Genomic DNA, 14689 nt, shown 5'->3' with positions numbered 1-14689 from the left:
TTTGAACAAACCCTCGAAGATCTGTCAAGCTACTCATGCAAAACAAGACATAAAAGCTAGCTTGCTTCGTAGCTCTACGCCTTCCTACTCGGTGGTTAATGACTTGGGAGAGGAAAAAATACGTAGAAGTGAGCCATAATATTATTTAATAAATAGTTCAACAACTGATTAAAAGATTGTTATTATACGAGGATTGGGCTCTAGCAAAGCTAAGGCTGTGTGCAGCGGCTCTGGCTCTCTCCCTTACTCCTCCACTGCATGGCGGCTACAACAAACCTCTAACGCGCGTAGGGGGCATCCCTATACGCAGGGGGCGAACCTACGTTGATGCGAGTGGGAGCACAGGCCCCCGCTCATTTCTCTGTTGTAAGTAGTAGTGTCTAGATTTTTACTATAAGTTCATCTGCTCAGACTAACTTAAAGACCCCTTCTTTAATATTTTAGCCCTTCTTTAATATTTTAGCGCTCATCTTTGTAAATATGCCCTCAGTCCCATTGTTTCTCGGGTCCGCCCCTGCCTATACGGCCTTCTTTCGTGCATACTGCAAGCGGCGTGTACAGTGTTCCGCCAGATGTGGAGGGCTGCAACCAGCTCTCTAAAACATTATGTTGTTCTCATGTTTTATGTCTGAGAGTAATCGTTAGTAGAAGAAAAATTTATAATAAATGGAAAGTTAAATAATGTTATGGTTGTATTGAGATATAGGAGGAATTTAAAGAAAACTGTTGCAGAAGAAAGACGAGAAGGGGAAGAATTTTGGTGATGTGGCACAAAAGTTGGATATAAGTGAAAAATGTAGTTAAAACTGACAGCTTAGGGCTAGTTTGGGAACTTTTTTTTCAAGAGATTTCTATTTTCTCAAGATAAAATAAACTAATTTCTTTTGGAGAAATGGAAATTCCTTAGAAAAATGTGGTTCACAAACTAGCCCTCAAGTTGGAGATTAACCATTAGCCTTGCTCTAACAATTGTTTGTCAGCGTCAGTTCAGTTAGCTGCAACCATTTATCATACTCCACTCATGTGCCGGAGTACTAATAAATGATTAGCCATTAAAGAAGCACGAATGGAGCACGAAAGGGTTGACTGTCTCTACCGTGTTGACTGCCTGGGCCCTCGGGTGGAGTCAGTCAGTCAGGCAGGCGCATGCGCTTCCCTCGGTCGCTCGCTCCCGCGTCCCGACCCGGCCAGCCCGCCAGCCGCTGCAGGAAGAAACAGAGCCCCACAACCGCAACCTTGACCGGTTGACTCTGCTCCTCGGCGGCGTTCGTCACATACCCATCCACAGAATCCGCCGCTCCGTCCCCGCGTTTCCCAGAAAGACGATGGCTCCCCCGCCTCAGCCGGAGCTCCCCGCGGCAGCGCTCGCGCTCCTCGTCCTCCTCCTCGCCGCCGCGGTGCCGGCGCGCGCGCAGCAGGAGTACGAGGCCAACAAACAGAACGCTTGCTACGCCACCAACGCCAGCTCCGTCCTCGGTTACACCTGCAACGCCACCGCCGCCTCCACTCCGGCCTGCGAGTCCTACCTCATCTTCCGCTCGTCCCCGTCATACTACAACACGCCGGTCTCCATCTCCTACCTCCTCAACTCCTCCCCTGCCACCGTCGCCGCCGCCAACGCCGTACCCACGGTGTCCCCGCTCGCGGCCTCCAGCCTCGTCCTGGTCCCCGTCCCCTGTGCCTGCACGCCCGGTGGCTACTACCAGCACAACTCCTCCTACACCATCGAGTTCCAGAGCGAGACCTACTTCATCATCGCCAACATCACCTACCAGGGCCTCACCACCTGCCAGGCGCTCATCGCGCAGAACCCGCTCCACGATAGCCGAGGCCTCGTCGCCGGGAACAACCTCACCGTGCCGCTCCGCTGCGCCTGCCCCTCGCCCGCGCAGGCTGCCAAGGGGTTCAGGTACCTGCTCTCCTACCTCGTCATGTGGGGAGACGGCGTGCCATCAATCGCCGCCAGGTTCCGCGTCGACCCCCAGGCCGTGCTCGACGCCAACAGCCTCACCGCCGACGACATCATATTCCCCTTCACCACGCTGCTCATCCCGCTCAAGGCCGCGCCCACGCCGGACATGCTCGCGTCCCCGGCGCCGCCGCCGTCCCCGACCCCGCCGCAGCCCACGCCCGCGCCGTCGGGCGGGTCGGGGAGCGGGAAATGGGTCGGCGTTGGCGTCGGCCTCGGTTGCGGCGCGCTTGCGTTGGCAGCAATTCTGGGCCTGCTCTTCTTACGGACCAGGCGGCGGCGGGGACAGCGGTTCGCGGATGGGGAAAGTGTCCGTCAAGGCAGCAAGGTGGTCATTGACGTGTCCTCGTCGGCGGAGTACGGCGCGCTGGCGTCGGGAAAGCAGACCAGTAATACGACCACGTCCACGACGTCCTCAGCGACGAGGTCGCTGGTGGCCAGCGACGTGCGCGGGGCCGTGGAGTCGCTGACGGTGTACAAATACTCGGAGCTGGAGAAGGCCACCGCGGGGTTCGCGGAGGAGCGGCAGGTGCCGGGCACGTCGGTGTTCCGGGCCGTCATCAACGGCGACGCGGCGGCGGTGAAGCTGGTGGCCGGCGACGTGAGAGACGAGGTCAGCATCCTGATGCGCGTCAACCACTCCTGCCTCGTCCGCCTTTCCGGGCTCTGCGTCCACCGCGGCGACACCTACCTCGTCTTCGAGTTCGCGGAGAACGGCGCGCTCAGCGACTGGATCCACGGCGGCGGCGGCAGCACCCTCCGGTGGAGGCAGCGCGTGCAGGTGGCGTTCGACGTCGCCGACGGGCTCAACTACCTCCACCACTACACCAACCCGCCGTGCGTGCACAAGAACCTCAAGAGCAGCAACGTCCTGCTCGACGCCGACCTCCGCGCCAAGGTGTCGAGCTTCGGGCTGGCGCGCACGGTCGCCGCGTCCGACGGCGGCGCGCAGCTCACGCGCCACGTCGCGGGCACGCAGGGATACCTCGCCCCCGAGTACCTCGAGGACGGCCTCATCACGCCCAAGCTCGACGTGTTCGCCTTCGGGGTCGTCCTGCTCGAGCTGCTGTCCGGGAAGGAGGCTGCGTTCGCGGACGCCGGCACGGGCGAGGAGACGCTGCTGTGGGAGGCCGCGGAGGAGGCGCTGGTGGCGGACGGCGGCGAGGACGTGGACCGCGCCAAGGTGCGCGCGTTCATGGACCCGCGCCTGCACGGGGACTTCCCGATCGACCTCGCGCTCGCCATGGCTGCGCTGGCGCTGCGGTGCGTGGCCACGGAGCCCCGCGCGCGGCCGGCCATGGACGAGGTGTTCGTCTCGCTCACGGCGGTGCACAACTCGACGCTGGACTGGGATCCCTCCGATTACGGCACCTCCGGTTCTTCGATGGTCGGGCGGTAGTAGAAATTAAAAGATTACATAGAATTTGAACAGTTTTGGAATCGAGATGTGTTATACTAGTTAGAAAGCACAAATAAAAATGTATCTTTGGATCCGTCAATTTTTCGGATTAAAGTCAGTTGTAAACTGCTGTAGTTATAATAAATCGAGACAACAATTCTATAAAAAAAGTCACTGGTACGAACAAATCCACTCGATTGCCGCTTCTTTCTTTCGCTGGAACAACACACCACATTCGTCGGAAAAACAGAACCATGCTGCAAGGTTCGCCTTGCACCATTTTCGTCCAAGAAAACAAGAGGCGGCCAGTTTAGAAATGGCAACGAAAATAAGTGAATTAGTCCACCCGAAAAATAAAATGGAGAAAGACTCTTTCCGTCGGTTTCCCGAGGACATGAATTCGGAACCATTTCCGTCTTCGTTCTAAGCGTCCCTTATCCCGCGAAGCTATTTTTTTACAGTCTTGCATCAATCTATTAGAGCATATACAACCTAAAGTCATTCAAATATTTTTCTAGATACAAAAAACAGTTAAAAGACTATATGATACAACTCTAATCTTTTAGATTATTAATACAGTTAAGAGACAATAACAATATATATATAGAAAGTCTTTAAGAGCCCATCTCTTTTCTTTTTCACTTAACCCTTAGAGACCTCTTAAAACATCTCTCATTTAATAGAGTTGTATATGGCCTTAAGTATATCAATCTATTGTTGTATAGGTATAGAGTACTAAACATATGCAGGTTTACGGACAATTTAATACTTTTAATGAATAATTAGGTGATTTTTAAGGTGCTTCTCATTAATTTACTCCCTCTATTTTTTTATTTAACGCTTTGTAGTTTAAAAAGAAACTACGCTTTGCACATATGGAAATTAATTCTCCGACGGGAAATAAATTATCTCTGAGACTAACTCCAACAAAAATCTCTAAATAAGTTTGTACCCTAAATTTAGAGGATGGAGTCATATGCAACAGCGTTTTCTAAACGGTTCTCTAAATTTAAAGGGCGCTGCCGGATACTCTATATATAGAGTTTCTCTCTCATCTTCTCTATTTATTTTCATAATTTAAACAATAGATTTAGCAAAACTAAAATATGTATAATATATTTGAGAGCATGACAAATACGTACGTAAAAAAATTAAAAGTAAAACATGTCTCTAATATCGGTATTTGTGTATAAAGGACGAGATATAGAAAACGGTGCTGGAGATGAATAAGATATAGTGGAAGGAAATTTCTAGAGAAGACTATAAATGATAGATATAGATGATGGATATAGAGGACGTTGTTGTTGAATGTCTGATAATATTCATGGAATGGAAAGATAAAAAAATTATCCCCTGCAATGATGGGAATCTAACCTCCAACGGGAAATTTCTGGTTAACATCTCTAGACCAGTTCTTGAATGCACCGTTGATCTTTCTACTAGGAATTGTGGTGAGAACGTTGAGCTATAAGTAAGAATGGTTGTCATACCTGTAACTTGTAAAGGAGAAATACATATTTGATTTTGTCACCAAACAATATTTAGAGCATGTTGAACATATCTCATCTTTCTTAATAAAGTAGTTTTTTCTTTGAGTTCATAAAGCCGTTAAACTGTTTTTAAAAGGTAAAATAGTATTTTAGGAAAGTAACAGAGAGAGCTGAGATAAGCTAGTAGTTTTTTAGTCTTATCTAGCTTTACATGAAACTTGTGTCTGTGAGAGGAGTGAAAAAATAGCTTTTTTGGAAGAAGTTGTTTCATCACGAATTGTTTGGTAGAAAAAAAAACTGAAAAACAGGTTTGTGATGCTTGGAACAAAAATTCTACCAAACAGACCCTTACGCAAAATCGTTTGTAATGTAAAACAATGTTTTTAGTGATCATATAGGTGCAATGTATAACAGTTCAGTCATATGGTCACTAAAAACACCTTTAATATTGTTTTGCACTGTAAATTGTATTGTTTTGTAGAGTTTAGTTTGAATATCGGTATTGGTATGTTTAAACTGTTGGAGATGGTTTCCAATCCCTCTCCCTCCTCTTCCCTATGTTCTGTCGATCTAATTCGCATCCACTGCTGTGCATCATCTTTCACTCCCTCCCAAGTTCCAATCTGCTGCTGCCAGGAACACAAGACCAACAAAATCTTTACTCTCCCAGTCTCCCACCTCTGCTGTAGCTACTAATGAACTGCTGTGTACTCTGCTCTGTTTTTTTTTAAATAGTTTGCATTGTGCTCGGCTGCTTGTTACATATGATGGGCTTGTACTTTGGTCGGCTGTGTCATGTGTTCTATTGCTGCTTCTGCTTGGGAGAAGAATGCCACTCAATATATATTACTGTGTAAGGATCCGAAACTGTATTTGTTTCATTTTTTTAAAAGGTAACTTTATTCCTGCTATTATAATTTATACGCACCATACTAATTGATGTTTTGAAAATAGTAGGTGTATCTGCATATTCGTTGGTGATGGTATTTAACATGTGATGTTACCGCTTTAGTAAATTGGATTCACTTTAACTGCGTTTAAACAGGGAAAGCCAAGGCTTTGCCTGAGAGAATGCAAGACCCAAGGATGACGATTTCCCAAAGTTGCATAAGAAGAAGGTTGTCTACCCGCCACTGCCGTAAGACTATCTCCAACAACGTCCTATAAATTCTATTCCCTAAAGGAATATTCTCTGTCCTATACAACACGCTTTAAAAGATTATATTCTCTATATCTTTTTTTCATCTCCAACAACGTCCCCTAAATTCGGTCCTCTATATCTATAGTGTACCGGATTTTATAATACACATTATTTTTACATGTCACTTATAAAAAATTAATTAACTTATGTTGCGAAATAAAAATACTTCTTACAATACATTTTCATTTTATATACAAATTACTCATCGATCATATTATTTACAAAAAATGTATTATGTATTTCCTATCATACGCACGGAAACAAAAAATCATTCATGTGATCTAAGATTTAATTAGAGACTAATTAATTTTTAAAACCGACTACAACCAAGCAATAGCAGACAAATTTGCATGGCATCTGCACGACATCTGACAAGCGCAGGAGAAAAAGTAGAGAGAGGAAAAGGCTGGACTGCATGTGAGAACAGGATAGCGGATGAACAAGTACGCTCTGGCTTTAGCGCTCGTCAAAGTCGTCCGCTATTTTACAGTTCTATTTACAGGTTGCTGCTGGAGCCGATAGCGGACGTCTCATCCTCTAAATTTAGAGTACAGGACCATTTAGTGTTCGTTGCTGGAGACAGGCTAAGGCCAGCTCAAGGGTGAACCTGAACTGCTGCGGAGAGAGGTTCCACAGTCTAAATAGTGTGTAGACTGTAGGAACAGCATAAGCCTGTTATATTGAGCATCGGCGAATAAAAAAAATCACGCTTCTCGTGACGCAAAACCTTTGAACAAAATTTAGCTGGGCTATAATTGGGTACAAACCAGCCCAAACAAATCACAGACAGGATCACAGGAACAACTGAAAGCCCACGGCTCAGTACTTTTCGCAAACCCTCGTCGTTTAAAACCTGACCCACAGCTGCATCCGCTCCAAAACGCAACGGTCGAATCCCCTCGAATTCGAATTGCAACCGGTGCCACACCCACACCCACACCCACACCCCACCTCACATGGCGTCGCCGCAAGCAGACGAAGAGATAGTGGCGGTGCTCGACGAGGAGACTCTAGCGCTGATGGGGGTCAGCAACGCCGCCACCGCAGCGCGGGTGGCGGTGGGCGCCGAGTGGGAGAAGTTCAAGGAGAACGTGCGGCCGCTCAAGCGCGGGCACGACGTGTCCAAACTCAACCACGCGCTCGCTCAAGGCACACGCCAATCCCTCCCAGCGCACCGCTCTCGTCGAAGCCCGCAAGTACGTTGCCTTCTACACCCTTTCGCCCAGCGCTCAGGCCTTGAAGGGTCCCTTTCTGTGTGTAGCTTGCCTTGAAGGGTGTCCAAACTTGTGTTTTGTTTGCTCTGGATTTCTTTACCTCTCTCTGGGGAGGAGACAAGTTGCTGCAATAACGTTATGCTCTGGATTCTGAATCATGTGCCTTCATCGTTAGGTTGATTTTCCTGATTCAGAAAGATGATCGAGGCAATCTACGAGTACCGAGGCGAGGATCCGCTCCAACCGTGGCTGGAGTAAGCGATTCTCGATGCCTCTCTTTAGCTCGCCTCTTTCGATTTGTTCGTTCGTGGTTGCTACCCTAGCCGAAAGATTGCTTATCTCTTCTCTGCTTCGTCCGCGCGCAGCTGCATCAAGTGGGTCCAGGAGTCATTCCCGACCGGCGGCGACAGTGCGTGCGGACCTTATGGCACGACGAGCGCTACAAGGACGACATCCGCTTTCTCAAAGTGTGGCTGGAATACGTGAGTCGTGCGATGGCAGCTTGATTTTTTTCCTGTAGTTTTAGTCTGTGCAGTGAAGGCATCTCACATATCATTCCGCTGCCGATCTTGTTCTCTTTGCAGGCTGGGAACTGTGCTGATGCCGAGGTGACATACAGGTTCCTGGAGGCCAACCAGATTGGGCAGGGCCATGCCATCTACTACATGGCTTACGCATCGTTGATGGAGTCAAAGAACAAGTTGAGGAAAGCTAATGAGATCTTTGATCTTGGTATAGCTAGGTGAGATTTTCATGAGACCTATATATATATATATATATATATATATATATATATATATATATATATATATATATATATATATATATATATATATATATATATATATATATATATATATACACGGCGACACTAAAATGCACCTGGGTGCATTCTCTATATTGAATGCACCCACCTGCAATAACACCTCGAGCACGCCTCGGCCTCCTGTATGCGCGTCTTCCTGCCCCCCCGCCACGCGTCTCCCTGTCCCCGCGCCACCCTCTCCCCCACCGCCGCCGAGTGCCACCCTCTCCCCCACCGCCGCCGAGCGCCTCCCTGTCCCCGCGCCGTCGCGTGCCTCCCTGTCCCCGCGCCGCCGCGCGCCTCTCTGTCAGCGCGCCTCCATGTCCCTTGCATTAGGTGTGATTGCAACTGCTGTATAATTCTACCCAAATATCTGTTAAAAATGTAAACACAATGATTGCAATTGCTGGTGTGTTGTAATTGCAACTGCTGGTGTGGTGTGGATGCAACTGCTGAGTTGCTCTGATGTGATTGCAAGTACTGAATAACTCTGGAAATTTTGATAAAAAAATATGATTGCAACTGCTGGTCTGGTGTAATTGCAACTGCTGGTCTGGTGTGATTGCAACTTCTATATAACTATGTCCAAAAATTTGTTAAACAAACAATGATTGCAACTGCTGTCTGGTGTAATTGCAACTGTTGGTCTGGTGTGATTGCAACTTCTTTATAACTATGTTCAAAAATTTGTTAAACAAACAATGATTGCAACTGTTGTCTGGTGTAATTGCAACTGCTGGTCTGGTGTGATTGCAACTTCTATATAACTATGTCCAAAAATCTGTTAAACAAACAATGATTGCAACTGTTGTCTGGTGTGATTGCAACTGCTTTCTAGTGTAATTGCAACTGCTGGTCTGGTGTGATTCCAACTTCTATATAACTATGTCCAAAAATCTGTTAAACAAAACAATGATTGCAACTACTGTCTGGTGTAATTGCAACTGCTGGTATGATGTGATTGCAACTTATGTGAAGAGGTTGAGTCGTTCGTGGAGAAAGAGGGGCGTGGGCGGGAAAGTGAAAAGGTTCTGTCGGGAGCGGGCGGGAGCGACGAAGATGTGCGGGAGGGACGAAGACGGACGAAGACGACCTGGGTGGGACGGTTGGCTCGGACCTGGCGCGTAGGTTCGGCTTGGGTGCATTCTCTATATTGAATGCACCCATGTGTAATATATAAAAACAGTATATATATATATATATATATATATATATATAAATATATATATATATATGGACGAACTAATGGAAGCCCAGGGCAAGCCCAGGGCTTCCATTAGTATCGGGAAGCCCCAGCCAATTAGACGGAATCGGTCAGAGCGCAGGTTTGTTCGGCGGTTTATGGTCTAGTCGAACCACAGCGTAAATCATAAGACAAGAGATCGTAAACCCTTGTGTATTTTAGCGTAAAATGATATACGCGATAAAATCGCGAACGATAACCGAAGCCTCCCGAAAATATCGCCCAACATGCACGTAAGCAGAAACGCGAGGCATAAATATGTACATACAATTGCGTAACTGGTTGCACATACTTCAGTAAATATAAATCTGTTTCAACAAACCGCGATAAATTCTCTCGAGTTGTTATCACAAGTCCGACAATATCTCCTGGCATGCAGGAACAAACTTTATAGTACGTAATTGACCAAACTAAATAGCGTAAATAGTGTACACGGGATTGGTTAGCTCAGGGCATATAAAAAGGAACGTGGCAGCTGATTGTATTGCATTGTTTACAATGGATGACGACAGAGAAGAAGCAGGCGATGATAATTCTGCGTCATTGCACAGAGCTGCACCACGTACATTTGCAATTGAATTATTACTTTAGTTCATAAAATAATTAGACAAATATGATGGCCGGCTTGTAGACACATGCAGTGGTCTACCAGCAGCGCCCACATCAAGAATTATATCTCCAAACTGTGGTGCGAGTCCACGGATAAATATAGTAACACCACCTGCAGAATTACGAGCGCCAGGGGTCAATGATGGCAATAAAACAGTAATTGAAACAATGGTAACAGTAATTGAAACAATTTATGCTTTCTTATTTATACAAAGTTACTTGTACTATGACTGTTTTGTATTAATGAGCTAAGTTAATGTAGAAAGGTATAAATTTCAGCACATAAGATATGTATTGAGATTAGATGCATGATTAAAATATTGGAAACGATTAATTTCTGCAATGTTGTAAACTCACCTGCGTCTTATTTGGGGCATCCATTGAGATATTGCACTTCTTTTTGGGTGGCTCAAAGTCATCATCATCATCCACATTAGGCATAGCAATGTTTTTAGCAGCAGCTGCAACGCCCGTCTTTCTATGCTACGGAGGATCACCATCAGACGGCGTATTTGTAGGGTCCGCCATGTCAGTCGAGCGTGGAATGTCAACACTGAAACATTCTTGACTTGACTCAATGATTAAACGCTTCGGATTGGTTGGGGGTCGTTCAAACTTCCGCATTGTTGAAACAGCAGCCTGCAAAAGAACAATGTAAAACATATGCGCTTCATTGAGTTAGAACAACATATACACCAATGATTATACGAACTAATTGAAAAAATGTCATTAATTGTGTTTTATGACCCTAACGAAATAAATGTCAACACAGTCAAACATCAAAAAAATTATATCATTGCCTTATAAAAATTGCCATTTACATATATGCAAACCAACAGACTGATAATAGAAACAATATTTACTCAAGAAAATGTATATTTATGCAATATTAGTAGTTAATAAGCATCAACATAAATATGTATATATGACTGAATAAACATGCAAACAAATGTTCAAATATCATTTCTTTTTTCCTTTATTTTTCCCCTTCTTCTAAACTGAGTGTACAGATGGGAATTGATAATTAAGCTACACACTATTACGGTAGAGACATTAGAAAATATGGCGGCGCCGAATGCTATCAAGAAACGAACGAACAGATGTGATGGGGATTGGGGGCAATACAGTAAGTTTAGGAGAAGGGAAAAATAAAGGAAAATAAAATAATAAAAAGAGGTGAGAATACTATTTTAAAGAGTAATAGCACTTGTAAATACTACTATATAGAAGGTCACATTAAAAATACTATAAGGGAGAAACCTGTTAAAACAAGTGTTATAATAGAAAAAAACTCGGTATTTTTTTGTAAATGATTCTGTCAGCAAGACCTATGTGAGCAAAAAACAGGTGTTCGCAAAAATTGGCAGTGCCGTAAGCACATATGGCCAAGTCACCCCGAGCTAATCATTTGCTTTCAGCTAGTTTGGATTGGTTTGATTTGTGGATGTTAGCTATGTGCTAAGATCGGTTTATGATTGTTGAGTGATTAGTTTGGTTTGCTAGAACCGCCTCTATGTTGAAAAAAATGCAGAACAGAGGATAAAAAAGGAATTGTATCTTGTTGTTCAGAGCCACTAAAAAGGGCAAACACGCCATTCTTATCCCTGCCTTTTCTTTCTCTGTGGATAGATGACATGTTTCTCTCTTTCTCTGTGGTTTATGGTCGATTTAGGGGAGGAAATCCTGCTGGTCCAACTTTTGTTTTGTTGTTGGCAGCGTGGTACTGGGTTGCACAGCTGTGTGAGCCACTAGAAACCCTTACCTCACAACTTGTCCATTTCTGTAGGACTATAGCCTTCAAAAAGGAAAAAAACAAAAGGGAATGGAATCTGCCTGGGCAATGTTATCTAGTCATCTGTTAGTCAAGCTTATTGCTTCCTTGGTGCCAATCGGTTATAAACTACTAATTGCAACTAATCGTCTTATCGGTGTCCTCCCTATTATAAGTCTAGGCTAGGTTTGTCACTGCTTTATTCTGAGGCTGAGACTCAATTTGTCCATACTTTTGTTACTTTATTCTAAAGATATCTATGTTATCATCTTATAGAACCTAGCGCCCCTTTTCGTGGCGGCGGTGCTCCTTTAGGTACAGATGTCCCATTTGGACCACCAGGTCCTGACATGCTCCCGACATTTGTCAATTGGAGTACCTATGGAGCTGTGACACCAATACAAGATCAGGGAGAATGTGGTAAGCATGCAATGTCACTATCTATTAGCAATTCGCTACTGTAACTTATATGCATAGTTGCTGAGCGCACACTATTAGACCTGAGCTTGTAATTTGTTCTTTAGGTTCGTGCTGGGCATTTGGTGTCACCGGTCTCATAGAGGCAGCTCACTTCATACGAAACAAGGAGTTAATAAAACTTTCTGAGCAACACCTGATAGATGGAAACAACCTCAGGAACTTTGGATGCAAACATGGATCATGCTCCGAGGCCCTAGACTACATTATGAGAAACGGTGGAATTATCAATGCAGAAAGTTACCCATACAAGGAAGCCCAAGGGCCTGTCCGGTCTATCACGGTACATAATTCAACCTCCCCACCACACTTGTTTCCACATCAAAATATGAACCCCTACTTCATAAAGGTATGTATAATTCACATCATTGCATATATCTTCACCCACACAATTTGAGCATACAATGAGTCCAAAAGAACAGGTCCGTGAACCTTTATCAAACCTAAAGGCTCTATGATAAATAACTGAACCATAATCGCACAAGAACAGTAAGATCAATGAAGACCGTTGGTGGGCATGTGAAATACCTATAGGACGCGGTGGCGGAGGATTGACAGCAGCGGCCGGCTCGACGACACTGTCAACGGCGGCGCCGATTAGGGTTTAGTTCGCGCGGAGACAAATGAAGGCGATTCACACTGCCGGAGTGGGGAAGGAGATTAGGAAGTTGCATTGTAAAGCATAAAATTAAAAAATCAACTCGAGCACCTTGGAATCCGGACGACATAGCGACCGCGGACGTGAGCCAATGTGACGCGGGGCGCGCAAGATTGACAACGGCAGCGGCTTGACGATGCTGTCAACGGCGGCAGCGATTAATGTTGAGGGCGTGCGGCGGTGGAGGACGGCGAAACGGGCTGGCGGCGACGGATGAACAAGAATCGCCCAGGCGACCGCTGAAGAAACGCGGCGAGTCGGCCAGGATGGTTGACCGCGCGGGGGTTAGGGTATAGAAGTGTTTGACCGCGTGGGAAGTGGGGTAGTGGGCCCATTCCTTTATTTCTGGAACGTGGGTCAGCTGGAGTAGTTATGCTAAATCACTATTAGGTATAAATATATATATAGTTTATCTATTAAGAGCCCTGGGCTCTATATAACTATAGAGAGCCCCAACCCACGTCCGATCACTTTTTACGCAAGCGAACAGATTTATCGTAAACGGAAACCCATTTTAGCGTAAACAGAGTAACAACCGCGAGCCCTACATGTTTACGCTATTCCATTCTTCCGTTTATACCTAATAGTGATTTAGCATAACTACTCCAGCCGACCCACGTTCCAGAAATAAAGGAATGGGTCCACTACCCCACTTCCCACGCGGTCAAACACTTCTATACCCTAACCCCCGCGCGGTCAACCATCCTGGCCGACTCGCCGCGTTTCTTCAGCGGTCGCCTGGGCGATTCTTGTTCATCCGCCGCCGCCAGCCCGTTTCGCCGTCCTCCACCGCCGCACGCCCTCAACATTAATCGCCGCCGCCGTTGACAGCATCGTCGAGCCGCTGCCGTTGTCAATCTTGCGCGCCCCGCGTCACATTGGCTCACGTCCGCGGTCGCTATGTCGTCCGGATTCCAAGGTGCTCGAGTTGATTTTTTAATTTTATGCTTTACAATGCAACTTCCTAATCTCCTTCCCCACTCCGGCAGTGTGAATCGCCTTCATTTGTCTCCGCGCGAACTAAACCCTAATCGGCGCCGCCGTTGACAGTGTCGTTGAGCCGGCCGCTGCTGTCAATCCTCTGCCACCGCGTCCTATAGGTATTTCACATGCCCACCAACGGTCTTCATTGATCTTACTGTTCTTGTGCGATTATGGTTCAGTTATTTATCATAGAGCCTTTAGGTTTGATAAAGGTTCACAGACCTGTTCTTTTGGACTCATTGTATGCTCAAATTATGTGGGTGAAGATATATGCAATGATGTGAATTATACATACCTTTATGAAGTAGGGGTTGATATTTTGATGTGGAAACAAGTGTGGTGGGGAGGTTGAATTATGTACCGTGATAGACCGGACAGGCCCTTGGGCTTCCTTGTATGGGTAACTTTCTGCATTGATAATTCCACCGTTTCTCATAATGTAGTCTAGGGCCTCGGAGCTTTGGATCCATGTTTACATCCAAAGTTCCTGAGGTTGTTTCCATCTATCAGGTGTTGCTCAGAAAGTTTTATTAACTCCTTGTTTCGTATGAAGTGAGCTGCCTCTATGAGACCGGTGACACCAAATGCCCAGCACGAACCTAAAGAACAAATTACAAGCTCAGGTCTAATAGTGTGCGCTCAGCAACTATGCATATAAGTTACAGTAGCGAATTGCTAATAGGTAGTGACATTGCATGCTTACCACATTCTCCCTGATCTTGTATTGGTGTCACAGCTCCATAGGTACTCCAATTAACAAATGTCGGGAGCATGTCAGGACCTGGTGGTCCAAATGGGACATCTGTACCTAAAGGAGCACCGCCGCCACGAAAAGTGGCGCTAGGTTCTATAAGATGATAACATAGATA

The 14689-nt window shown here is 46.0% G+C and overlaps 2 protein-coding genes across 3 annotated transcripts; both read left to right on the top strand.

Annotated features, from left to right (window-relative positions):
- Positions 1-1301: 1301 nt before the first annotated feature.
- On the top strand, positions 1302-3538 carry LOC100281590 (protein kinase). The gene has a single exon (NM_001154509.2). It carries the CDS (start codon positions 1326-1328, stop codon positions 3366-3368), a length of 2043 nt encoding a protein of 680 aa, NP_001147981.1. The 5' UTR covers positions 1302-1325; the 3' UTR covers positions 3369-3538.
- A 3398-nt stretch (positions 3539-6936) lies between these two features.
- On the top strand, positions 6937-8040 carry LOC103654851 (mitotic spindle checkpoint protein BUBR1). 2 transcript variants are annotated; one of them, XR_004857983.1, is made up of 4 exons: positions 6937-7255; positions 7449-7527; positions 7639-7755; positions 7858-8010. XR_004857983.1 is itself a non-coding variant. In XM_008681672.3 (4 exons), exons 1-4 carry the CDS (start codon positions 7016-7018, stop codon positions 8017-8019), a joined length of 579 nt encoding a protein of 192 aa, XP_008679894.1. In that variant the 5' UTR covers positions 6953-7015; the 3' UTR covers positions 8020-8040. The 2 variants fall into 2 exon arrangements, 1 of the variants encoding a protein (XP_008679894.1); XM_008681672.3 differs by having other exon boundaries at positions 6953-7255; positions 7468-7527; positions 7858-8040.
- The last annotated feature ends 6649 nt before the right edge of the window (positions 8041-14689 follow it).

This window comes from Zea mays, chromosome 4, assembly GCF_902167145.1.
Source record: "Zea mays cultivar B73 chromosome 4, Zm-B73-REFERENCE-NAM-5.0, whole genome shotgun sequence".
In the NCBI taxonomy this organism is placed as follows: Eukaryota; Viridiplantae; Streptophyta; class Magnoliopsida; order Poales; family Poaceae; genus Zea; species Zea mays.
The sequence above is the reverse complement of the archived record's forward strand: the minus strand, read 5'-3'. Positions and strand labels throughout refer to the sequence as shown.

Coding starts and splice junctions, on each gene's coding strand:
- LOC100281590 (NM_001154509.2), top strand. CDS start 1,326: ATGGCTCCCCCGCCTCAGCCGGAGCTCCCCGCGGCAGCGCTCGCGCTC.
- LOC103654851 (XM_008681672.3), top strand. CDS start 7,016: ATGGCGTCGCCGCAAGCAGACGAAGAGATAGTGGCGGTGCTCGACGAG. Junction 7,528..7,638: donor CCGCTCCAACCGTGGCTGGA/GTAAGCGATTCT, acceptor GTCCGCGCGCAG/CTGCATCAAGTGGGTCCAGG. Junction 7,756..7,857: donor TCAAAGTGTGGCTGGAATAC/GTGAGTCGTGCG, acceptor TTCTCTTTGCAG/GCTGGGAACTGTGCTGATGC.